At 40.6% G+C, this 25980-nt stretch overlaps 2 protein-coding genes across 6 annotated transcripts; one reads left to right on the forward strand and one right to left on the reverse strand.

Annotated features, from left to right (window-relative positions):
* tbcd (tubulin folding cofactor D) lies at positions 1-25566 on the reverse strand. 5 transcript variants are annotated; one of them, XM_040122298.1, is made up of 40 exons: positions 25443-25566; positions 25052-25275; positions 24882-24932; positions 24667-24764; positions 24375-24476; positions 24077-24223; positions 22097-22152; positions 21489-21621; positions 20628-20673; positions 20180-20312; positions 19836-19975; positions 19690-19750; positions 19482-19556; positions 19191-19285; positions 14191-14347; positions 10890-10947; positions 10764-10793; positions 10318-10403; positions 9280-9360; positions 9091-9164; positions 8817-8934; positions 7950-8010; positions 7826-7848; positions 7695-7726; positions 7503-7565; positions 7321-7406; positions 7070-7151; positions 6846-6964; positions 6651-6742; positions 6121-6261; positions 5205-5288; positions 4454-4612; positions 4024-4162; positions 1520-1641; positions 1294-1371; positions 1110-1196; positions 927-1014; positions 529-638; positions 341-425; positions 183-206 (listed from the first exon to the last, which is right to left on the reverse strand). In XM_040122298.1, the coding sequence occupies exons 2-40, from the start codon at positions 25233-25235 to the stop codon at positions 183-185; spliced, it is 3600 nt and encodes a 1199-aa protein (XP_039978232.1). In that variant the 5' UTR covers positions 25236-25275; positions 25443-25566. The 5 variants fall into 5 exon arrangements, with proteins under 5 accessions (XP_039978249.1, XP_039978242.1, XP_039978213.1 ...); XM_040122288.1 differs by having other exon boundaries at positions 25052-25360; XM_040122315.1 differs by having other exon boundaries at positions 1-206; positions 6121-6228; positions 25052-25566.
* znf750 (zinc finger protein 750) lies at positions 16729-18726 on the forward strand. Its single transcript, XM_040122329.1, has 2 exons — positions 16729-18014; positions 18171-18726. The coding sequence occupies exons 1-2, from the start codon at positions 16744-16746 to the stop codon at positions 18724-18726; spliced, it is 1827 nt and encodes a 608-aa protein (XP_039978263.1). The 5' UTR covers positions 16729-16743.
* Positions 25567-25980: the final 414 nt, after the last annotated feature.

Genomic DNA, 25980 nt, shown 5'->3' on the forward strand with positions numbered 1-25980 from the left:
TGATGTTTCCGTTAATTCATTGTAATGTAAAACTTGATTCCATGTGTTATTTTTTTGGCAGATGGCCAGACCTAATGATACAGGACAGCTTAAGGAGAGCAGAATTCAGAGTCCATCCCTAATTCTCTACAGGATTTTGTCCAGCCACATTACTTCCTGCTGGTTTTCACGGCCACAGGTAATCAGGAAACCTGGACAGGGTTCTGCTGATGAAAGAGAGCGGTTGGGGTTAAGTCCAAGTCCAACAGGGCAATGAAACATAAAAAGTTCGCTAGCTTGCATCTGCCTAAAGGAATCCTGTCAAGCACTCAGCTCTAACTAATGTCAGTCAAATGGTTACCTTGGCAACCACCTGTGGCCTGGGGACTCCCAACCAGTCACAAAGCTGATTCCTGTGAGGCCGTACTGTAGCAAGGTCACTCTCCCTGGAACGGACAACCAGCATGAGAACATGGCACATGTTGTACGTTCTGAATGCTTTTGACGATTCAAGAATATTTAATCACACCACCCCGTGTGACCACTGACCAATTAGTATCACTCAGCAGAGTCATCACGTCATCCAACACCTCGGGATCAATGACATCATCGTAGGTCAGCAGCATCTCATACATCTGGCTCGCTGTGGTCTTTCTTATCTACAGTTGAAAGAAAGGACCGGTTCATTTTTTACTGTCTCAGCTGCAATGACAACATCTCCGTTTCTAGAGCCATGTCACTAGCCCGGCCAAAAGCAACCACACATTACAATACTAACACTGGCAAATTTAGCAGGCGGAAGACAAATTTCCCTGGCATTTGGAGAGTGTGAATTTTGTACCATAAGCTACAGTGCTGCATTTTTTTTAAATTCTAAAAACACAGTTTGTCAAACGTTCTATGCATCTGCTGAGGATAGGTGAGTTATGCTTGTCTTGTGGACTTACCACAGGAAAGGAATGGCAGAGTAGCATCAGTAGCTGAGACAAAACTTTCTTTCTCACCTCACCCTGGAACTGGATCAAGCCACAGAAGCTGGGAAACATCAGTCAGCACAGACATCATGAACGGTTCATTTTGCTTCAGCGCTGTATATAATGTTTACATCTATCAATGAGCTGTAGACTTACACAGCTATACAGGCACGCAGCTTGGAAATATCTCTGGACTTCTTGAACTCTTTGCAAAGGGCCAGAAGATCCAAACAGAACTGATGACTTAGAAAGCAAACACAGAAAAACTTTAGTTCTCAAAGATGTCATCCACATTTTTTTTTTTTTTTTTTTTTAAAAACAAAGTTGTTGCATCGCTTACTTCTCTTGTGTGGTGAAGATTTCAAAGCAGCTGTTAGCAAGCATCTGATTGAGCATCTTAAGAAAAGGAATAGTCAACCTAAAAAAAAGGAAAACAGTCACTTACATCCCAGAGAGCAATTATTGAAATGAAATGGAGGAAAGTTTTACCTGTTTTATACTGTATAGGAAAGTAAATAAAACAAAACAAAAAAGCCAACAACAGTAATAATAAAAGATGTGTGTACCTCTCATTGCGGAGATTGTCTTTGAAGATGCTCAGCAAAGTATTTCCAAACTGTGCCAGAGCATCATTATTTTCCTGGATCCCTTTCAGATAGTCAAACAACGACTGGGAAGAAAAATGCACCTGAATAGAGGCAGTGGAGAGCAGCAGTTAATGTGGAGCAGCAGCCTGAAGTTTAGAACGGTGAACTAAAATACACAGACCTCCACTCATTGTGCTGAGGGTGAGTGCAACTGCTGCTTTTTGTCCAACAGTATCACTGTCTTTAAGAAATGAAAGAGACCTGCTTTACATTTAATGATGTCCTGTATACTAATACTCCCATGTTGTAAAATTTTGCACTCTCAAAATAGCTGTGTGCTTATAAGTGAATGAGCGTGAAACGGAGGGGTCTTGGAAAGATAAAGAGTAAAACAGATGATATCATCAGACTACAGGAAAGAAAGTTTCACACCTTGACATTTGCAACAAAGCAACACAACGTTCTACAGATAAACAAAGTTACATGGAAACTTCATCGTTGACTTTCTTATCTACCATTACAAACAAAATTGCCTGTGTTTCTATTTGTGTTATTCAATGATTAAAGGTTATTTCAAGAATCAACAAACTAAAAATATACAAATGAAAACTGTGAAACGCTTGGGTACTGAAACTACTTGTTGGTGCAGAATTTTTTTTTCACAGTCTTGGGACTTGTGACAGTTTCTGCAGTTTGGCTTTTGCTAGGCTCTACTGAATGCTCTCTCTATGTTTAGGCTAGCCTTCAAGGCAGTTCCTGGAAAGTTGGTGGATGCTCCTTCTCTCTCTGGCCTGTGTGAGTATGTGCCTGTGGTGTGAGAATGGTAATCTTGGCCCATGTATCGATGCAGTCTTGGCTCAGTTTCCTGCATGCAACCCTGTACAAACATATCAGTCCTTCCCGTCTCTGAGGATGTATCTGTGGCAAAGAAAGGCTGGAGGAGCAGGAGGTAAAAGCAAGACAAGAGCCAGATTGTCTCCAAGGGAATATGTTTACAGCCTCCGTTGGCACATTAATTCAACTTTGTTGACCTCGCTGTTGCTATTACAGGCTTCAAACTTATTTGTCTTTATGATATCCACAAACACTAAAAGTTAAAAATAGCCTAACCATCACAAATCTTTACGGGCTGTACCTTTTCAAATGAGTGGTTTTTACAGGTTAGGTCATACTGGAGGAGGAGGGAGAACTTCATCAACCCTAGTTTGGGGCCCCAGCTGAGCCTCCCAAGTGATGGTGAGCAAAAGGTCAGGAGAGGAAAGTAGTAGACATGCTTTAAAGTTGTTATTGAGCACTGCAATGCAAAGATTCAGCTGATGGGAAATTCTCGCCTGCTAGTACCATGAGGGACCTGTCAGATCAATTTGTTCTGGATAAGTCTGGATCAATCCTTGAGGCTCAAGTGGTTGCCGCAATATTGCAAGATCGGACACGGTGGAGATGAGTCAAAGTACACAGCCTGATCTGTGATTTTAAGAATTCATTGAAAGTCAGGCATTTTAGAGAAGGAAAGATTTTTATGGTGCAGAGGACTGAGCAGACTACATTAGACACAGGGCTCCCCCTGCTGGTCTAATTTTCTCATAAATAAACACTACTAAGACCTGACTTTGCCAGTTTATTACTGGCAGCAGGATTATCCACAAAATAAAGAACAAAGCAGCGCACGCTCTCCAAACAAATAGTCAGGCCTCATTATGTGATGAAAATTGAATTTTTACAATGAAATGGAGCAGTGCTGTATGCACAAACATCCCAGCTTACTAATGAGCAAAGTACAATGATATACCATTAAGTGTCTCTGTCATATGTCATTTTCAGGAGCTCCATATTTTATACCAGCAGTAGAAAGTTGATGCAACATCTTTAAGGGCAATAAAATGCCAAAATCCCCTATAGATCTAACTCAACTCCGTGCGCTATGGTCTCATTCCAGCATCATTTTTCAAATTTTCATTATTGCGTAAACCTTTTGTTTATGGCCTTCAAATTTGAAAGTGATGCTTCTACTAAACCAATTCTTAGGTGAAAGTGAAGTTTTATAAAATACAGATGAGAGACAAATTGGAGGAAAAAACCAGATTAAATTTCTTAATACGATGTGGGGCCACCATGAGGTTCAGTGCTCCTTAAGTGCTCCTTATCACAGTTTGTACAAGTCTGTGTGGAACGCTACTGGAGGGATGGAAAAACATCTTTCAAAACATAATTCCTCATTTGGTGTTTTGTTGACGGCTTTGGAGAGCGCTGACTAACAAGTACGTTCCAATTCTCCCATCTGTGTTCAATTGGGTTGAGATCTAGTAACTGAGAAGACCACAGTTTCTGATTCGTGTTCATTAATTCAACATTCAGTGACTCCTTGTTTCCTGTACGGACGTGTCTGCATTTGTTTTTCGTTTTTCCTTAAAGTTGTAACCAATCTGTACATTATACTGCTCTAATTTGACAATATTCTACTCCTCCCGTCACAGTTGACCTACTGTGGACTCAGTGATCCCTCCCACAGACACAGTGAGTCCCAGCAGGGTGTGGTACTGATACTGAGGCAGTCCAAGCAGCTGGGTGATATACGGGAAAGCTTGGGATGGAGCATTCCAGTTCAGACTGGTTGTGGTCTCACTGAAAAACAGAGCAAGTGGGGTCAAAGATTAACAAATATTACAAGTTATCGTACATAAAATTGCTCCACATCAAGCTGTTATATTATACTAAACTGGGATGACAAGTCTGGAATCACATGACAAATCACAAATCCACAGAAGAACTGCGCCAAGTTCTGCAAGATGCTTGGAACAACCTACCTGCAAAGTACCTTGAAAAAGTGTGTGTAAGTGTACCTTGGTGCATCAGTGCTGTTTCAAAGGCCAGAGTTGGTCAAATTGGTTAAAATAAAGGGCAGGAGTAACTCACGCAGGAAAAATGTGCAACAGCTCCTCTCTGTGGGGGATGTGAGGCACTGCAGGCTCTGTGCTGTGCAGGAGGCGAAGGAAGATGCTGCCAGCATGGGCTCTGTATCGGTCAATCTTCTCTGCTGCCTGCTGGGCCAGGCAGCACATCATACAATTCACCCTGCATTCAGAATATTAGAAGATAAAGAAGATAAGTGCCATCCTTATCATCAGAAATCCATGCAGGGTCTCACTACATTAAACTTCACTGAAGTATGACTAAATCCCCAAATCAACTACTGTTTTCAAACTCGTACCAGGTTCTATGTCTTTATGAACTAGGTTTCTGGTGACAGATGAAAGGGGACTTACAGTTAATATTCATTAATCAGTCTTGTGCTGTGAAAAAGCCCGAAGGCAACAATGGGTGTAAATACTACCATGACGTGACTCTTTTTAAGATATCAACTGGTATCCAATAAAAGGTAAAAGTAAATGTTGCGTAATTGTTTTGATCCTGTTTCTCTATAATAATTACAAGACATACATGATCCAAGTTTGACTAACTTAGCGCTAAGGTATTGTGGCCACACCTTGAGACACTGGGATGAAACCACAGATTTACTGAACAAACAACAAGTCTGAGATCGCCTGATATTACAAGTTTTATGGTCAGCTGCTGGTGAGTGAAGACTTTCTCTGGCTGTATAGTAAGATTCATAAAAAATTAGCCAAGAGCTGGTGTTAATCGGAGTTTTCTGATGTCTACTCACAGGTCTGGCGAAAGGATCTCTGGAGCACTGCTGACCACCAGTGTAGTCACATCCATCAGACTGGTCATTGCTGCCTCTCTCACCCTGTGGGAAGTGACAGAGAGAGTGGAGCTTGCAATGACACGGGCTTGAATCTACTTCACACTCATTTAAAGAAAGTCCTTAAAATTAACCTTTTAAAAACCACATGACAAGTGATGCATGCATAAAAACACAAATAAGCTGACACAAGGAAACACGCCAGAATTTGAAGATCATATTTCAGTATCACTGGATTTGGCAGTTTTTAAGGTCAAAATAGCTTCATCGCTGCAGGGCACAATTTGTTTAGGTGACATGTTGATCAGGGCATTTGTTCAAAAGTCACACCCTGAAACAGGTTCGCAGGTGACCAGTGGAACTCCTGACTATTGGTCTACTGGCAAACATGAGGCAAAGGTAAAATGAAGAACATTTATGTTGTAATAATGAAAATGAAAAAGAAACGTGTGCTGGTGCGGGTGAGGGCTTGAAAAAAAAAAAAAAAGAAGAAAAGTTTGGTGCAGGAAAGAAAACATTAAGGGGAGAGAGAAGGGCGTGGAAATGTGGAGGAAAACATATTCAAGAAAAAGAATGAAGGAAAGAATAAGATTGCTAGCCAGCCTGAAAGAAGAAGCCCATCCCATGTTGTGAGGACAAGTGACAAGCCTGGTGGCATTCCTGGCGTGTCAGTAAGCATGGCCTGGGGCTACTAGTGAGACAGGCATGCATGTCATGTCTTTATGTCCCGAGGTGGAGGGACAGAAAGACACCAGAGGCCTCAGGCAGGGGAACATTCCTAATCCCTGAGGCAAAAGGGCATGTGTGTATTGGTGGGCTGAGTGTGAGTGTTTGCATGTATATTAACATATGTATGCTGATGAGGACGTTCACTCACCAGGCCCCCACATCCCCTCTGCTGTCTGTTGTGTAGTCATTCATGCTTTCGAGCAGTGTGCCATACACCTTGGCTACATTCTCCGGGCACAGAGCAGAGTCTGGGGAACCGTGGGCACAAACACCCGTCCTCAAACACACTCTGAAGGAGAGTGAAAACAAAACATTTCACACAGTAAAAAAAAATATTCAAAGGGACAACAAGGAAGCTATCACATGAATTGGGGAAACGGCATAAAATTAGAATTTTGAGGACAGAGATAAAAAAGTCTTAGAGAAACAAATGGACGGACATGTCAATCAGGTCTGGCAAGTATAGTAAGTCAACTGTTTATTTTAGCATTGCAGCCTGCACAACTACGCAGTTAAACTAGCAGACAGGCAAGACAAAGACCAGAGGAGAGACAGAGGGGCCTTTGTGACATAAACATGAACCATTAACAAATAACTAAAATACGAATATAGAAAAAAAAAATTCGAGACAGAAGGTGCAAAGATGAGAAGTCAATAAAAATGTATGTGAATACTCACTGAGCAATTGCTCTGACTGCATCCCTCCTCGCCTCTGTAAAAGTCCCTTCCTTCTGGCTGACAGTGCACATGTGCTGGAGGCCTTCAAAGATCTTTCACAGACAAAACACACGCACACGGACACACTTTATGCCTTATTACTGAGGCAGTAAGATGTCAAATGGCTTGAAAATGTACACAAAACTTCAAACACACCTGCTTCAGTTTGCTATGGATCATAAATCTTGGCAGGCAGCCGAGGGCAAGGGCAGATCCACAACGAGTGAGCATCTGTGGACTCTGCAGCCCCTCAATGTACTGAGATACCAGGACATCTACACGTGCGCACGTAGACGGACAAACACACACACCATACAGAAATTATTTTCAAATTAAGCCAGAGTGTAAGTGGTGGAATTAGGAAACTATATTCAACCTACCTTGCATTTGTGAGTCAGCCTGGCCTGCCCGGTCATGGTAGTATTCCTCACACAAAGCGGACAAGGCTGATACCACTGCAACCTGCAGACACAAGAGGAAGATCAGTAAGTGGTAAAAAACAAATAGTCTTTCTGGATTAAATAATTTGAATTTCTTAAGAGCAGTTTAACTACTTCCAGAGAACTGTAAGTCTTGCGAAACACTTGATCCATGGCAGTACCTCGGTTTTATAAAGAAATATTAAGCTTACCATAATGCCATCCTTCGCTCCACTAGCTCCACTAGAAACGAGATGAAGATTTTTGATGGTGTCATCAATGAGCCACTGCCACTCAGCTGAAACACAGTCAAGTCACAACATTAGTTACTTTTAGGTGCGATACTGAATGAAATGAAAGGCAAAATAGCGAGTGTTTAAAATAATTAACTTACTGATTACAGGGTCATTCTTAAAAGGCATTTTGGACAGGGACAGCTTTTCGATTAGGCTGCACACTGTAGAAAAGATAATATCAATCATATCGACTGTATTATGAGAAAATAGCGCTGTCTTTAGTGTCTTCCACCATGTTTCGACTAATTAAAAACAATTAAAGCCATTTTGCTGTTTGCTATTAAACTTACTTGCTGGCCTGATTAGCTCTCCACCAAAACCCCTAAATTAAAAAAACAACAACAACATAAGTTTAATAAAACGATATTTAGCACTTTTAGCTTGCTGCTAACAGAGAGTTAAATTGATACAGTCTGCCTACCTGTACTGTTTTCTGTCATGTAGCTGAAAGTGTATCAACAAATGGAAATCAGCAACAGAGGATATTTTGCCAATTTATTAAATTTGAAGCAAAATTGTTTGTTAGCTGCTTGGGGTACCCTTACCATCCGATGAATATGTTTTAATGCATCCACACATTCTGAAGAAATCATGTCCACCACAGTCCTATAAAAAAAAAAATACAGGTTGAAGCAACAATTCATGGAACGGAGTACAAGGTGCACCTTTACCATCAAATTGTATTTGTTATTATAAATGTATTTATTTTTTCTACTGAAGCTGCATCATCAGTGCGTTTGCACGAGCACACGCGCACACAAACACACACACATAAGAAGCTCATCTTCACAGTATATTTCCATTATTCCAGTAGAACTTTTAAAATTATGTCAAAAATATGAACTAGGATACCCCCACTATGTGCCTCTCGTGTATTAGCTTCAGTGTTAAAAATCAAGTCACACTGGTAAGCATCCATTTCTCTACAATAAAAATACCCAGTGATGTTTGAAAGATTCTTAAGATTCTTCTAACCACCTGGATGAAAATAGTTTCCGTCCTCTACACAATAAAATACAATTTTTAACTAATTTCTCAAGTTGTGGATTTGCTTCCTGATCCAAACAGAAATGGTAGCTGATGGCTCCTCGGGCAAAAACAAAACACAGAGTCGCAACTTGAGACAAGTTAAAAATCTTTTTTATTGTGTAACATAAAGAATGTTTTTTATCCAAATGGTTAGAAGAGCCTTTGAGGATTCTGGAAATACCTCCAGATTAGGGGTGAGTCTTGTTAAACAAGCTTATGGGTTTCAAACATCACTGGGTATTTATCATTCAGAGAAAAGGATGCTTATCATTGTGACCCAAATGTAAAGCTGAGGCTAATATATGAGAAGCACAAACTGCAGCTTGGACTTGGAAATCCACCCCTAGCTCAGTGTCTTTTTGAGTGGGGACTTAGGAGTCTACCTGTTGGTCTGAAGGCCCAGTTTGTACAGAGCATGTGTGATCTCTGCACATGCCAGGATAGCACCATGGCGACTGTGGAGGTCAATACCCACTGCCATGGGCAACAGCTGTGGCAAAACTGAAACCAACAAGGAAGAAAGCACATGGTCTATCTATGACCAACGACCAAAAATAATAGATTTCAGTCAATTACCAAAAGGGATTTCCCAGGAACAATTTATTTTCATGGAAAGCTCTACATTGACTGGGGAACAGGGGAAGTGGCATTGTTTACCTGTTGTTGCCATATAATCGGGTGCTTGAGGTGTCAGGTTGTGTAGTGCTTTAGTGGCAAGCTCCCGAATTGCACTGCAAATCACATAAAAAATATGGTGGTTTTGTTTAAGAGACAAAAAGAGAACTACAATATCAATTTTATTCATGTTTGCTGACGTTACAGGAGCAGGACAATACAAGTACTTACCCATCCCAGTGGTTGATCTTCATGGCTATTAAATGGTCTATCATGGCATTGGTGTACTCTGGGAAACTAGCTACGTAAACACTTAGAGAACAACAACAACACAAAAACTGTGAATGAAGACCAGTTTTTGACATGAAAATACCAGTTTTTGACAAGAAATCTCAACCCAGCTCTCATCATTTTCTACATCTTTATTTCATTTTCTTTGTTATGTGCAGTTTTTTAGTAGGTCATACCATGAGGCTAGCATCTTTTCCATTTTCACTGCTTGAATGTTTGCTCTGCTGCATTTCTGCCCAAGGTTAAAATTCTTGAAAAGTTTAGCGCTTTTCTGTTTTGGTTTTGATGGACACAGTTCACTGCTTACATGTCAGATGTGTATCCCCAGAGAAAAGTGCTGCTGTTCATAAACACACATGCTTTATAAACTATCTGATTAAACTGCACATACCTATATAGTAACATTAGCAATGTCAATGTTCTACGAGGTATTTAGGAGCTTAAAGCTGCAAGCTTCTGGGTGTAATATCAACACCAGATTTTGATAGCTTTGCTTTAGTGCCATATTCCCTGTTATTGTTAAACTAAACAATTTTCATTATTTAGTTATATTTGTTAAAAAGCTGCATATTTCTAGGTACCTTAATAATCACAAATCATGCAATGTTGTACATTCCTTTGACCTGAATGTATTTTTGTCATTGGCCGGTGGGACAGGAGGAGGGGGAGAAAATCTTATGGCCACAAGTTCAGCTGTGAAGTGGGACTCATTTCTATTTGTTACTTCCTGCGCACAGAGACGGTTTTCTTCCAGATGACTACAAGTGACACTAGAACAAAGCTAAAATCTGTGGTGTGTGAGTAAGTATAGGACAACACCTATTGCCAACACACTTTATTATTTAGTCTGCTAGAACAAGTGTACTTACGTAAGCATTTGTCCGCGTGAAGCTTTACTTGAGTATATGTGACTAAGAAAATGTGACAGTACTGTGACGAGCACTTAAGAACTGCCAATGTGAAAACATTGTTTCTTACCTGATGTTCAGATAGCAGTTATTGAGATTCCCAACAGCATAGTAGTCTGCTGCAGTTAAAATGTCAATGCCATGAGGAAACGTTCCCTATTGAGAAACAAACAAGCAACAAAAAGCTGATATGTTTTCAGCGCATGTGTAAGAATAATCTACTGTATATTGCTCAACACTGAGCAAATGGCTGCGCGATGGGAATTAGGTGGATTGGCTCCATATTCAAGTAATGAACTCAGATTTTAAGAGAGCTTTATGGCTCAAGGACTGTTGGAAAATCAAGACTTTGCTGGTGCCCTGTAGCACTCACTGGGAGGCTACTTCTTTGCTTCAAAAGCTCTCACTAAAAAGGCAAGTTTGAGCAAGACCTGGATATTTGGCAGCAAATAAAATTCAAATCACAGTAATTCTGTTAGTCATAATGTACAAGTAGTCAATCCAGCGGTCACAAACCTGTCTGCCGACATTCTCCTGGAAGGCAGCCTGGGACAAAATGAGGCAAAAAAAAAAAAATTAACTTGTGTCATTTAACTGTTTATCTTTAGTCATCGAATGTAGGATGGTGAACAGAGAACTCACAGAGGCAGCTCTGCGACAGTTGACATTTCGATCAAACACAGCTGTGATCAGCAGAGCACTGCAGAGAGAAACACAAAGTAACAGTGGGTTGGACAATATAAATGATCTGAAAAAAGACTTGTACCAAGAACTGTCCACTGTATGCAATATGGTACTTTGTTAACAGTAAAGTGTTTTCACAGTCACAGAATGCTTAAAATTTTAAGTTTTTATGAGTAGACAACTTAATGTGATAGTCTTCAAATGTAAAAAACAGTATGTATCAGTTCTTCCCACTATAGCTTTGTAAGTGTGAGTCTAAAATGTGCTTCTCTGTGCTTTGTCGCTTTGTTTTTTTCAAAAATTAACTATTTCAACATTTATATTCTAGACACTTTTAGTCCATCAGGTATCATCCCTTCTTGCAAATGTTTTTGCAGCTTGGAAAATGTGGCACATACAATATTTATGCACATATTTGCAACATTTCCCCTACTGAGATACTAACCTTCTCAGTAATTCCTGTTAGATTGCACCAATATTGTACTAACATACTAATAATTTGTTAAGGATCTCTGACTCAGATTTTAAAATGATGTCTAAGTCAAGGTTATATCATCACCACAAAACTGAATTTTTGTTGCGGTGCGCAGGTTCCCGGCAAAGCGGGGAATATAATTAACCATGACTCCCCTGCATTACGGGAAGTTGTGTGTGGTTACCTTTTGACCTCAGCATCCCTCAACTCTACATTGCCTCTGCAAGTCTCAGGCGGTGTGGATGTGTGAGTGTCAGTTGGTGAAGGTGGGCCCAACCTTATACTTATACATCACAGTGACAGCCCGACACTTACTGCTTTGTTTGCTCTCCTCCCATATTCCCTGCCTCCAAACAGTAAGATTAAGGCCTGGAGCTTTTCTAACCACTAACTTACCCCGAGGGCTTAGAAACAAAAACAGCCCTGATTGCACTCCGGATAATGCCCTGAAGGATATTCCGAATTATATCTGTGGCTTCTACAATTAAGAAGTACACAGTGCATCTGAGTAACTGTAAATGTGTAAGCAGAGATACAACAGTGTGTATGCATGAGCCCCCCAAGTCCCTTAGTCGCACATTTACAAAGATGATTTTTCTATAAATTGTCATCAAGCTATGATGAATAGAGCATGAACAAGCTTGTCTGGGCTTTGCTGCCAAACGGCGACCGAAACCTACAACAACAGGCGAAACCTGGCAATCCTGTAGGCTAGGGAAAGGGAGGGTGTTGTCGCTACTGCTGATGATAATGGTAGTTGCGGTGGTTCAAACTGACTCTGCAGAGCTGGTCTGCACAGTCAGAGGCCGCAGGTCCATACATGCATGCCGAGAGAAAATGAGATCAAGGAGCAAGCGAACCGTTAGTATTGACAAAGACTGAACATGCGTCACTTGATGATATTGCACCTTGCTTTCTCTGCACCGGTTGCTGATTATATGTACAAGTATCAAGATGTTACTCAATACTTTTAAGGCTAGCTCCTGTTTCGGACCCTGGAAGAAGGCCCCTCTAAACCATTTTCCATTCTAGCATTTAGATCAAAAGAAACAACGGTCGTCCAGTGCCTTCCACTGTTCACAGTTGGAATTTGAATCAGATAGTTCAAAAACCCCTTTCAGACATGCACCCCTTTCTTTTAATCTGATGGCCATTTAACATGTCAGTCTAATGTCTGAATAAGCACCCTGGTCACTTTTATGTAAAAGTAATATAAGACTGAGTGTTGAATTTAATGTCAGCTCTGTCAGTAATTGTCCTCTCATGTCTGAGTAAAGCAATAAAGAACATCACCATAAAAGTCACTTATGTCTAAATGACAAAAAGCTATCACTTTAAGAGAAAGATGAAGCCAGCAGTTACATATTCTATGTTTGAAAAGGACTATAAATTTTACTTTCTGTATTTTATTTCACCACCCATTCATATATCTGTTTTTCTTTTAATGTATTTGGTTTATTTTATTTCTTATTATTTCCTTGCCTGTAAAGCACTTTTTAATGGTTTCAAAACTTGTAATACTCTGTGGCTAAATCTTTTCAGGTGCAACAGTATAGAAACAGCAATTGATTTCCATTCTCAGATCTTTTATATTTACATGTACCTTATAAATACACTTCTCGTGGTTATAATGCCAAAAAATAGATCCAAAACAGATCCAAAATGTCCTTCAAGCTCACTACTGATGTTTTGAAACTCAGCTGAGATTACAGCTGACTTTCCTAACAGCAGTGAGCTTTTTGGAAGATTTTTGGATATGGGGCTCTATGAAATCATGGAGTGTATCTGTCTCAGTCAGGGCACAGAGGACCAAGTATTCATTTTTACAGAAGAACCCCTGGCACTGAGCCACGAAAAGATCAACCGCTTATACTGCTTGGCAGCAGTGAAATTGCTATTAAAAGACAAAGAAATAACAGGGAAATGCATGTATCTCATGATTGAAATGCCATTACTGTTAAGTACCTTTGGAGTCACACAACATGTGATGATCAACTTTTGATACCATGGTCTTAGAATGACATCCGTCTGTATAATTAAGATAAAGAGTAAACTGCAACCTACTTCAGTGCAGAGGCACAAAAGCAATGCACAAGTATGTGTGCTGGTTAAGTGGGAACATGCAAGATTGGTGTGGCACAGAAAAACTGGTTTGAGGCAGCAAATAACTGCTCAGAGGCAAATCATGCAGCTTCTATGGAAATCAGAATGATGATATTCAGAATGAGTTGCAACTTAAAAATCTTACTGATTAATTGTGTGTTATGCTTCCATCCCTTGATTGTCGCTGTATTGCATTTTACAGAGAGGCGCTTCTGTTTGTCTTGTCGGCACGTACGTGAAAAAATGTTTGTGGGCTGCAGCTCTACTCATATTTGACCCATATTTTCCTTCTTTGTCAGAAAAGAGAAGGGGTTATGCTGTTGAGAGTGGCAATTATGGCATACCGGTGATGTTATTCTAGTAAATTAAGTAAATAATTCTGTAAAAATGTACATGACGATACATACACAAGGAGGACAAACAGCAGCAAGAGCAATTTAAAATGGGGGATTGGAATACAGGCACAATTGTTATTTTGTAGATGACCCTGGCTTTTTAATTTTCTTGTGGGGAAGAGTGAGGTCTTATTACAAACGTATTATTAGTGAAATGAATCATTTTGGGCCCACGCAAGATTCACACTTATGTCTACCTGACAGATGAAAATGTGTAATTAGTGTGGTTTTGCAGCAAGCTATGCATGTCACAGTTTTATTGGAAGGGAAAGAAAAAGAGGGTTACCTGGAAATCTGAGTGACAAAAGGCTGGAGCTCTGTGGGTTCATAAGCCCTGGCAAAAGACCAGCACACATAGCAGGCAGCATCACGCACGTTGGAACCAACGCTGCATGCTCCTCTCTTTTCCTCGTAGGTCAGGGACTTGATAATGAGTGGCACGACTGCAAACAGACAACAGATTGCGATTGGGTGTGTCACAATAATGAAGAAGGTATGGGTGATTTTAAATGAACATTTTTGTTTTCCATATATTGAGTCTCTGAACTGTGGTAAGATTTCCTGGTTTTATTCATTTTATAGTTAACATGCATTTAAAGCAACCCTTTTGCAGCACAGAAACTGTGAACTGTTTCTTGGTGGTCTTCTTTGATTTTTTAAAGGAATAGATTGATAGCATTAGAAAAAATAAGGTTGTGCTCAAGGCCAAGCAAATACCAAAATGGTGGTACTTCTATGTGATAGGGAAAGAAAGCACAACATGATTAGCATTGCAGGTCTGTATTATTTTCTTTGTGCACTGCTCAAGAGTGACATAAAACTAAAAAGAGCAGCAACAATTTTATCCTCAAGTATGCAAATGTCATGCCCATCTTGCCAGCTTGCTCATGAACTTGACTTGAAACTTGCGTTTATGCAAACAAGAATGTTATTTTAAGTAACTGTAGAATGTGGCCCATGTGGTCATTTCCACCAAAGAGGAAAGAGGAAGATATTGTGAGAGCCCCCACCTGACCCCATCATGTAAATCATCGCTTCAGGCTTGACTAATATCAGGTACATCGATGTTGCCCGAGGGCCCTGCTGTTTTGGCTGAAGCCCCACCCACTAGTGAGACAACACCTCAGAGAGAGGAACTCACCACACAACTAACATCACCAAATACAGACACACATGCACCATCACACACATTCACAAACACACTCTGATCTCTTAGCACATGTAGGAGTGGACGTCCTGACAAGATACTAACACTGACTTTGTACTGTGGAGCGGCTCTTTGCAGGCCAAATACTGAGGACAGGACACCATTGCTACAACCACAGCAGGTAATTTTTTCATGTGTTTTTTTAATCTTCCCTTCATTAACAAACAAGCAATGTTAGGTTACATTTACTTATTTACGGCACTCTGCCAAAGCCTTTCTGTGTTTTTGTAAAACAATTTCAATGGTACTGTTCACTAGTTTGTAGGGTGTATTTGAGGTAGGTATAGGCTTCGCATGCACCTGTTACCTGTGGATTTAATTAGCCCTTGCCTGATCAGTGAGGAGTGATGCCCAGGTAATGCGCCAAGTACCTAACCCTTATGGAGGACCCTCTTAAAAAAAAAAAAAAAGGTCAAGATACTTAGTTAAATAACAGAGCTTTTTTTCCTTATAAAATATTAAATTAGTCTTTCAATTAAAAAAAAAATAAAAATCACCCAAGCTCATAAGATCCAAATACATATTTTTTTATGAAGAAAAAAAAGAAAAAAGGTTTTGACTGGCTTATAATCATACTGAAGACGTATAATGTTAAAAAAGGGATTTTCTAATGGATTTCACTTAAGAAGGGAGTGGCTTTGCATGCTTCTACAGTTGAACAGAAACTTGAGCGACAACTTCTTGCGACAGCGCATGACATGCAGGTTCCTCCGTGCAGCACCCAACACCACTTAACTCACGGCTTTGGGTGATGTTTCATTTCAAATGTCGAACCTGAAGTGTTTCCGATGCCACCTGCTACATTTACTTTAACCGGTACGTTACATGAAAACCTAGTAAAGAATTACTTCTCATACTCCTTTTTCTCCAGAGCTGGTGAGCTCATAAAATGATGAATGGGAGCTGGGTGCATCCTGCAGGTGTAGTCATGGGAAGCAGGTGGCTGGTGGTTCCCACGCCGTAAGCACAGAGTTTAGTAAGGTTGAGAGCGAAAGCAAGTCTCTGCATGCCCTCCAGGTCTGTGTTAGTAAGTGTCTAGTCTGCCCAACACCTGCCTACCTTGTGCCTTAGCAAACCCTTGTACTTTATAGGACAGATGAGTGGGGCAATATCAAAATGATATACAGGTGAACATCAGGCCAAGCAGAAGCGCTTCTAGGCTGCTGCCAATCAACCAAAGTCACACTAAAATACGACTGCACCTATGCAAACATGCGGGTACATTTTTGCATACAGGAGACAGGTTTCCATAATTATTTCTCTGTTTGGTGTCCAACCCAGCGTGAAGTAACAGTTGCAGAAATAAATTAGCCCGGGGGTGCCGTGTTTTCTGCTGCTAGATTTTTCTGGCCGAGCTGCTAAAGAAACACTGAGTGAAAAAAACCTTCCAATGAGAACCACTTTCCTCCTGAACCAGTCAAACAACTTTAGTAGCGTCATTACTCAGTGAGAAACTGGCACAAAAAGTTTCAATGATTAACGAGTTGCTCTTATATGCTTTAGTGTCACATTCCCCGACAGCTTAAGTATATATGAAAAGAAGAACTTTATGAATCTAAATCTGAACCACTACTAATTCCTCAACTGCAATGTGCTGAATTTTTCTTTCAGAAAACGTGCATTAGAAGCAAAATGGAGACTGCTCAGGAACGCAAGCCAAAAAGACCCCACTACATTCCCCGACCGCCAGGCAAGCCCTTCAAGTATCAGTGTTTCCAGTGTCCTTTCACCTGCAACGAAAAGTCCCATCTCTTCAACCACATGAAATATAACTTGTGTAAAAACTCAATCTCCCTGATGTCACAGAAAACCGGGCAAGCAGCTCGACAGGTCAAGGCTGTAGCAAAGGCAGTCCCTGTCAAATCTAAGGACTGTCCTAGCCTCCTGCAAGCAGTTCAGAACAACAGTCCTGAGAAACAGGGAGCTGAGGAGAACAAAGCTGAGAGCAGACAAGACACAGAAGAAGTATGCATTGGGTCTGACAGCCCGGTCGATAAGGACAGCCAGAACATGACAAAACCAAACATAGTTATAGAGAAAGAGAATAGTGAGAGCAATGAGGCCAAGTCTCTGCCACGCCCGTCTGCCTTCTCCCCTGTCACACCCAACCGAGATGGAGCAGATGCCTTCAAGTCATCTGTGCAGCGGTCAGAGGATTCGCAAACTCCTGCTCCCACTTTCAACCATCCAGGCTTTCCATGGGGTACAATTTCATCATCCATTCCCTTAAAATCAATACCCCCTCCCATTGTTCCTGAATACTCTACTTATCTCCTGCCTGACAGGCCCCTGTATCCATCATACTACCTCCCAGGAAATCACCATGCAAATGAGCCAAACTCTCCGTCTTTCCAGACAGAGTTTCTGGATCCCCAGAGGCCCGTGATGCCACAACCCATTGCCCCACCTCAAACTTCCCTCTTTCCTCCATACACATACAGATACTGCCACTCTATTCACCCACACCCCCCTCTGCATTATACCCTGTATAGACCACATGAACTCTCTATGCCAATTACAGGGCCCAGATATATTCCTTTGAACTTGTACGGCCAGACCCTTGGGCCCAAGGATAATGACTTATACTTGCATTCACATCCCAGACACAACAGCCTCAACACATCTAAACAAGGGCAGAGCGACCACGGGCAAAGTGGAGACAAAGCAACCAGGCTAAGCCCTAAAGCGGGTTGTTCAGCCTTGGGGTCCCCTGATAGACCCAGCCATGCACACACCATCCAGAGAGACACAGAGGCCCTGCAATACACCAGCACTGGTGAATCACAGACAACCACCCAACTAGGACACACTGCTACAGCCACGCTACCCATCAAAAATTACTTTAGACAAGAGGAGTCTGCTGAAAGCTTGCTGCAGTTAAGAACATTGCATGTGGATGGAGGGTAAGCAGACTCCCCAAATTTAGTTGCTTTTTTTTTTTTTTTTAATTTTTGAGGAAAAATAATCTTTCTTTCTTGGCTTAACTGAGCTGCAGTATAATGTATTTGCAATAATGGTAGTCAGTCCACTAAATTTAAGTTTTGGTCTGTCCCTTTCAGGTCAGCTGAAAGCAGAAGATATTCCTCCATGTCTGTCTATGAGTCATGTCCTGAAACTACGTCAGAACAAGATGATGAGGTCAACAGTGAACATCTGGCTCCCCTCAACCTCTCAACAAGAAAACAGGATAAAGAAAAAAGTCCATCTGAGCACAGACTGAGGTGCTTAGACACAGAGAAACTGATAGGGGATGAGTTGCCTCTGAACCTCAGCCTTCGAGCTTCTTGCAGCAGCCCTAAAGATCTTCAGGAGAGGCCAGATGCTAAGTCGGATGAAGAACCATGTGACCAGAGGCAGACTGCAGCACTGGCACTCTGTCAGCTAGCCACTGCAAGCTCCGCTGCCTCCTCGTGTGACTTCAGCACTGCACACGGGCCCTCAAAGGATTCCACAGACGCTAGAAGCCCCGGCTCTCCAGAGAAGACCAAGCACACAACCAAGGCTAAGGCAATGGGCATGAAAAGAGCAAACAGCGGCCAGGCTGAAAGCAACTGCCATAAACCACACAAGAGAGTGAAAGCACCAGGACGGGTTCTGAGGAGGAGGCTCCGTTGATGCTAACAACTAAACTCTGACTGTTACAATACTTGGTAATAAGGACAGAATATCTCCCAACTTTACCACTGCAAGCCTCAACATGGAAAGATCAACTTATTGAAAATTAATGTTAAAATGTTAATTAAGCACTGAAATATTTGACCATTCAAGCAGGAGCAGATGTGGCACATCTACAGAACTGCCACAAGGTCAATTGTATAAACAAAAAAAAAACAAAACAAAACTGTTAAATGCAAAGTATTGTTTTAACAGGTATGTGCATGTTATGTCTCGTGGTTTTATATAAGGGTTCTTTATATTTAAACGTGGACATTTTTTGTAGTGTAGAAAGTTGACTACGGAAGAGCCGATACACTGAAAATGTAAACATTTTGAAATAAATCGGTAACAAAAACCGACTTGTTTACAATAGTCAATGTATCTTATGATATGTATTTCAATGTGAATACCTGGACACATACCATCATTCAATCTGGAAGGCAGCAGTAGGCCTCTCCTTCCAAGTTCTGCCAATGCCAGGCAGCCTCCATGCCAAGCGTTATCTGTTTCCTGGAAGCTTGAAAAACAACACACACAACACATGTCAAAACATAGAACATGTTTCAGAAAAATGGGGCTGCTTGAAAAAATGTCCCTGGTTGACAGGTATTGTGGAGAAAAAAAAAAAGAAAAAAAAAAAAAGAACATAAGAAATGATAAATAGTAGACCCCAACTGACGGCAAGAGCCAATATGCCCCCAGCATGAACCTACCTGAAGCAGTCCAACAATGATCCAACCACCTCATCTGCCAGCTCCTGTGGAAGCCTCCCAGTCACCCTCCCAATGCTGAAGGGTTAAATAAAATAGCAAAGTCTTTTGGAGATACTGTCTTTGACATAAAGAAAACCATAGACAAGTAGCAACAAGGACGACTTGTTATCAACTGTTACAAATTTGCTAGATGAGGATTGATTGTTACCCCTTTGCTGCAGACCAGCGCACAATTGTTTCCTTATCTTTCAGTCCCACCAGCAGATACTCTGTAAAATAACATGCAAATCTGAGTTCCTGAATAGACATATTGCAATAACAAACCTTTTAAACTGAGTGGGGGCAGAAACTCACCAATAACAGTCTCTACTTCTTCAGGTATGTCATAGTCCTCTTCCTGTTCTTGTGTGTCCACATCAGGAGTCACATCAGTAATTGTAGCAGATTGGGACATGGAAAGGTTTGCTGCTAGAGAGCGGCTACCTCTCTGGTACCTGAAAAACATGCACATAAACTTTTTAAAGACACACAACTCTGTGCTCCTGCCTGAGCCAAACACATTACTAATGACAGTAAAATGTGTTGTGACACATTTGACCTTACTCACTATGAAAAACTAGCTAGGAAGAGACCGGATGTAACAAAGTCAAGTTTTATGTAAACACACAATGAATTTATTTATTGGTATTATTGCTGACCGCCAAGCAGCCAAACGTGGCTTCAGGAGGGTGAGGCCAAGCCTCTGGATTAGTTTGACACCAAGCTTCCTCAGCATGGCCTGGCTGCTCTCTGCTAGGCACTTCTGCTCCAGACACTGCAGAATGGTAGGAGCTGGGAAAAATATAAAGACATAATTATTATGTGTTGTAATACTATAATTTAATTACATAAATAAATAAATTGAGTCCACATACGATGAACACAATACTGACGTAAGAAGTTAAGAGTGCTTCTTTGAGCTTTCATCAAGTCAAAAGCAAAAATCTGTTCTTCCTAATAACATTAAAATTTCAGTCAAGCTGGGGCCAGCTGAACTGCTGCCATCCTGCTTCGAAGACCAGCTGATTGGGATTAATGGCAAATTCATTTGATTTTCATTCATTACTTTACTGCAGATAGATATAATAGGAAAAAAAGGGAACCTACCATACTGTAGGAGGTCATCTCGTTTTCCATGTTTGAAAAGCTTTGCCTAGGGGACACAAATAAGATGACCAAATCAAGCTAACATACTGTAGAGGACACGTGACAGCAGTAACATTTGGGAAGGCATCGTACATTTTGAAATAGTAAGTATTTCACCAACAAACTAAAAATTAAAGATTACTCTCAGAAACCAAAGCTCAAGTCATTTTTAGTTATTTTTTGTCCTTGAATCTTGATGTCACTATAGCCTCAATCTACACACACAAAACTTGCAAGTATGGGTCATGTAGTCATGTAGGCTGACTGAACACACCGAGCCAGTTTTAAACACCCTAAGCACCAAACAGGCTGGGGCCAGATTGACTTCAAAGACATGAAGCACAAAGGGACGCTTTCTAAACATGTTGTGCAAGTTACGCGCCATTATATGAATGTAATGTACTTGCTTGAGGGTTGCAATATATTACCTTAGCTGACAGTGATTTGAAAATACCATCATTGAATAAGATTTGCTGTGAGAACAGGTGTAATGTGAGAGGCTTGACATTTGACTTTCATTGGAACAAAGTACCCTCAACCCCGTTCCAATTTACTGAAGAACCGTTTATCTTAAAGCTGTGGATCAAACTTTCCCGTTCACTTGAACGGGAATTTGTCTCAGACTTTTGGACCCCACTGTAAGTCACCTGAAGCAGTACATGCCACACACGTAGCAGGTGCATTATACACTTGCCAAAACCACATTAGGTATTGGGTAAAACCTACCAGTCATGTCAGCTCTTGTAAACTACCCTCTGCAGGTTTTAATACAGCCGTGCACGCAAAACCAGCTGAGTATGATCAGTAAGCATGCGCGTTTACCAGAGACTGCAGAGCACCATCCAGCACCATAATGTCCCTCATTGATTGGTCATTGGTCTGGGATATAGTGGTGAGGCTCCAGTCCAAAAAGTCTCCGAGACGCTTCTGTTTCACATCAGGGCGTGTCATGAACCTGTACGGTCATGTACAGCAAGTCAAGCAAGAAATAAAATGTTTAATCTGGATAAAGAAATGCAGACACCAGGAAAGACATTCCAAGAACAACCTTGCCCTCTACTGGTTAGAAAACTAATTACAGCTAATAACTTCACATGTCGTTTGTATTTTGTGTTTGCAATAAGTTGCTGAGTTTTATAGATTACATTCAGTCCTTGATTTTTGAGACATACAATAGACACTTAGCCTTGATGTGTGTAACAAGCTTAATAACCCAAATACACTGATAATAATGTTGCTTTGTTTGGTTTTCCTTAAAAGAACACATTGTAGTTTATGCACATTTCATGGTCATTGCATACATTCAGTAATACAAAACAGGAAGGTGGATGATTAAAAAGATTATTTCCTGTTTTCAATAGTGTGGATATTTGACATCTAACATATGGGTTTACACCAGTTAATACACTGACAACTGTTTGTGCACTTACTTTGATACCAGTACAGATGCAGCATCCCTGGGAGTATCACTGACAACTAGATAAAACTGCAAGCAAACAAAAACACTGTTATTCATACTGTATGACACCATGAGTGTCGAGCATCACCCTATACTTAAACATTGGAGTAATACTACAAATAAACAAACATTGCCAGGGCTAAATACAGTCCTGGTTGTAATTATTGGCACCCCTGAATTTTAAGTACAGAGTTTGGAATATCTTCAGAAATAAATGCAAATGAACCAATTTTGTATAATCAAAATAGTTTAATAAAATGTTTTGATAAAAACAAAACTTGCATAGTACTGCAATGATACAAACACAAAATCTATCCCAGACACAGTTATTGGCACGCTTCACTAACATTTGGTTGCAGAACCTTTGGCAACAATGAAAACCTCTGAATGTTTCTTGTAACCATTGAGAAGCTTCTTGAACTTGTCTGCTGGTAGTTTCTGCCAATCTTCCATTGCTATGTGTTCAACTTTGCCAGAAGTTCTTTTTGCAATGACAGATTTGAGCTCTCTCCAAAGGTTTTCAATGGAATTTAGGTCAGGACTCATTGCTGGCCAGTTTAAAACAGCCCATCTTTTCCTTTTCAACCATTCTTTTGTGCTACTGGACGTGAGCTTTGGTCGTCGTTCTGCTGAAAGACCCAAGTCGTTCACCTCAAACCTTTTCTGACACTTGGTAGCTCTAAAATGCCTTGGTAATCTTCTGATTTCATCATTCCTTTGATAAACTAAATGCCTCTAGTAACAGAGGCAGCAAAACAGCCCACAATAAGACAGAGCCTCCACTGTGTTTTTTATTATAGGTTGGGTGTTTTTTTCCTTATGGGCTTCATTTTGTCACTTATAAACAAACTGAAGCACTGCAAAGAGCTCTACTTTGGTCCCATCTGACCACTGAACATTACGCCAGACAGACTTTGGCTTATCTATGAATGTTTTTGAAAATATTATTCTTGCCTTTGTGTGCCTTTCTTTCAATAGTGGTGTCCTCCTTGGCTTTCACCCATGGACCCCTACTTGGTTTAGTGTGCGGCATATGTTACAGGCTCTAACCACCACTGCAGATTGCTCAAGGTCAGCCTGAATCTCTTCCGTGGTGTTTTTTCCACATTCCGCATCAACCATCGCAGACTTGTCTCACTGACTTTCTTCTTAGCGCCACGTCCTGGAAGCATCTTATCAGTTTTATGACTGTGAAACTTCTTGATAACATTACAAACTGTTGAATGAGGGATTTCCAGATCTTTGGCAATTGCCTTGTAGCCTTTGGAATTGTTATGTTTGTTGACAATAGCATTTCTGATGCTCTCAGACAGCTCTCGTCTGTGCCAATGTGAAAACAAAACTGGAAACAATCAGGACCTTTGGATGTAGTAAAATCATCAATCAATGGTTAATTCAGGTCATGTGAACACTTAAACACAGGTGAGTTTAAATTGTTTTTTATTTTGTTTGAGGAACTCATTTAAATTAATCAAAAGGGTGCCAATAACTGTGTCGAGTTTACATTTTATGTCTATATTTTTTTATTTCACTACATGAAAGCATTTCTTTGTTGTTGTTCAGTAACTTTGTACATTTATTAAAATATTCTGATTGTACAAAATTGGTTAATTAGCATTTTATTTCTGAAGATATTCTAAATTCTGTACCTTACATTCAGGGGTTCCAATAATTTCAACCAAGACTGTAAAATTCAGTTCAGATATTATGCCAAAGGATTCAATAGTATTAAGTTTCTCTATGGTTACCTCAGTTTTGACAAGGAGACATACTGATGACAGAATTACTTCTGAAAATCTTTTGGACAGTTTATTAAAATATTTTTGAGGATTCATAAATCCTGATAATAAAGAAAAGCTATTATGGGGAGCAAGACCTAGACATATAAACCAATCTCTTTCAACACAAAACACCATAACAAAAATCAAGATTTTTCATACAATTAACTTGCCTTTGCAATAGCCAGAATGCGGTCCATAGTGGGTTCTCTGGCCTTGCCGCCGTCTGACTCCAGGTGGCCATCCAGACGAGAAAGGTCAAAGGGTATGAGGCAGGTCATGGACAGCCACAACAACAGCATGTAGCGAGTTTCCCAAGTCTGGAATGAGTACATTGTAAAACATGCCGCTAGTAAACCTAACACCAAATATAATACACACCAAATTTGTAGGAAGAAAATGCACAAAGGTGTGCTTGCTGTGAAGGACAGGAATATTATTTTTTCCCATAAAAAATAATGCCAATCTCACCTCAGAGTCTTTGGGATCCTGTCTGGACAGCAGGTCCAGAACTGGCTGGACATCAGCTACCTCATGAGGATATAGCTGCATGAAGATTTTATAGCCTCTTACCTGGCCAGAAAAATATGAATAAATACAAACAACCTAGGGCCTGTATCACCAAGCAGGAGTACTGAATTAGCTGGATAGCTTTGCTGGGTAAGTAAAATGAGTGGTCAAGTTTTTACTCTGTGCAGTGCAGTCTAGTGGATTTTCACTGACTTGACAATCTACTGTCGGCAAGAGTGCTGTTTTTACTGACCTTACAGATGATGTAGAGAAATTTGAAGCCCAAATGAACCAGTGAGGGGGGAGACTTTTCACTCCTTACATAATCCAGTATCATGTTCAACATCCATTCTAATACAGGGTTTGAAAAATTGATGAGTGGGTGCGTTTACATTATACATACATTCTCCAAATGAATCTACGGTACTAATACACATTGAATTCAGAGTCATGCTTATCATAATGTACCTAGATGTGGGTCCAGCAGATGAGGCTGCTCTTGATATCTGTTCATTATCACTGTGGGAGAAAATGGGCAGAATGTGATGAATATGAGAACAATCTAAAACCACCAATGCAAAGCACTGACTGAAAATTGTTTATTTAAGAATTGATGAAATCTGCGAGGACTGTCTCACCCAGGAACCTCTGTGTGGTGGACTCGCTTGTCACTGTGTCCCCGTGGACCTCCGGCAGGCTGGAGATGAGAGCTCTGGTCTCGCCGCTCTCACTGAAGCCACCCAGGACACAAGTTGTGACAATAACATCGGATTCTCCCCCTTCACCAACGGAACACTCATTCTCTGCGTCAGGTAAGGCCATTTTAAAGGACCTTTATCCACAGCGATTGTCTCTGTAGAGGCTAACGTTGACGTTTGTTGTTATAAGTTATGGATCGGTTAGCTAGCTAATATTAGCAAAAGGAGCGGGTGTGGGTGAAAATTAGCCTGGGAAAGAATGGGATTTATTAAACATACAGCTAAGACAAGTAATTTGTCTGAAGAATATTAACGTGAAAAATGACTGTACCCGATCTGAAATTGACTTCGCTAAACAAAACCGTGCCACTGTTCCTCCTCTCTGTTATGATGCTCCCGCAATAGACTGTAGCTGACTGTTACCTTCGCGCCCCGCCCTGGCACGTACGGTAAGCGAGAAGTGCCAGTAGAATAACGGAAGTGGTTCTGTTGCTGTGAATAAGCAAAAAATTTGTTGCTAGTTAAATTTGTAAACATCGTCATAACGCATGTTTATGAACAATTTACCGAGCATTTGTTACTAGTAAGAAATCTGTATTTTTGGTGCACAGTTTTTGGTCCATTTGTGTGTTATTTTAATCGATTTTTTTTTCTCCCAACCACTTCCAATTGCCTGTGTTTGGAAGGCGTAGTATATAAATGAAAGTGCCTTTCCATGTTAATCACTGGCCTAATAGCATGGCCTGTACAACTCTCTGTTAATTCAAGTAAAGTTAAAAGAAAAGAAAAGTCTGCAAAGATACAGATGAAAAGAAATTTTTTTTCTTCAGGACTGGAAAGTTAAAAGGGTCAAAATTCCAGTCAAGCAA

Source organism: Xiphias gladius, chromosome 3 (genome assembly GCF_016859285.1).
Source record: "Xiphias gladius isolate SHS-SW01 ecotype Sanya breed wild chromosome 3, ASM1685928v1, whole genome shotgun sequence".
Lineage (NCBI taxonomy): Eukaryota > Metazoa > Chordata > Actinopteri > Istiophoriformes > Xiphiidae > Xiphias > Xiphias gladius.

Coding starts and splice junctions, on each gene's coding strand:
- znf750 (XM_040122329.1), top strand. CDS start 16,744: ATGGAGACTGCTCAGGAACGCAAGCCAAAAAGACCCCACTACATTCCC. Junction 18,015..18,170: donor ACATTGCATGTGGATGGAGG/GTAAGCAGACTC, acceptor TGTCCCTTTCAG/GTCAGCTGAAAGCAGAAGAT.
- tbcd (XM_040122279.1), bottom strand. CDS start 25,235: ATGGCCTTACCTGACGCAGAGAATGAGTGTTCCGTTGGTGAAGGGGGA. Junction 19,976..20,179: donor CCACGTTTGGCTGCTTGGCG/GTCAGCAATAAT, acceptor CATGTTTTTCAG/GTACCAGAGAGGTAGCCGCT. Junction 426..528: donor CTGCTGAGTGATACTAATTG/GTCAGTGGTCAC, acceptor TGTCCGTTCCAG/GGAGAGTGACCTTGCTACAG.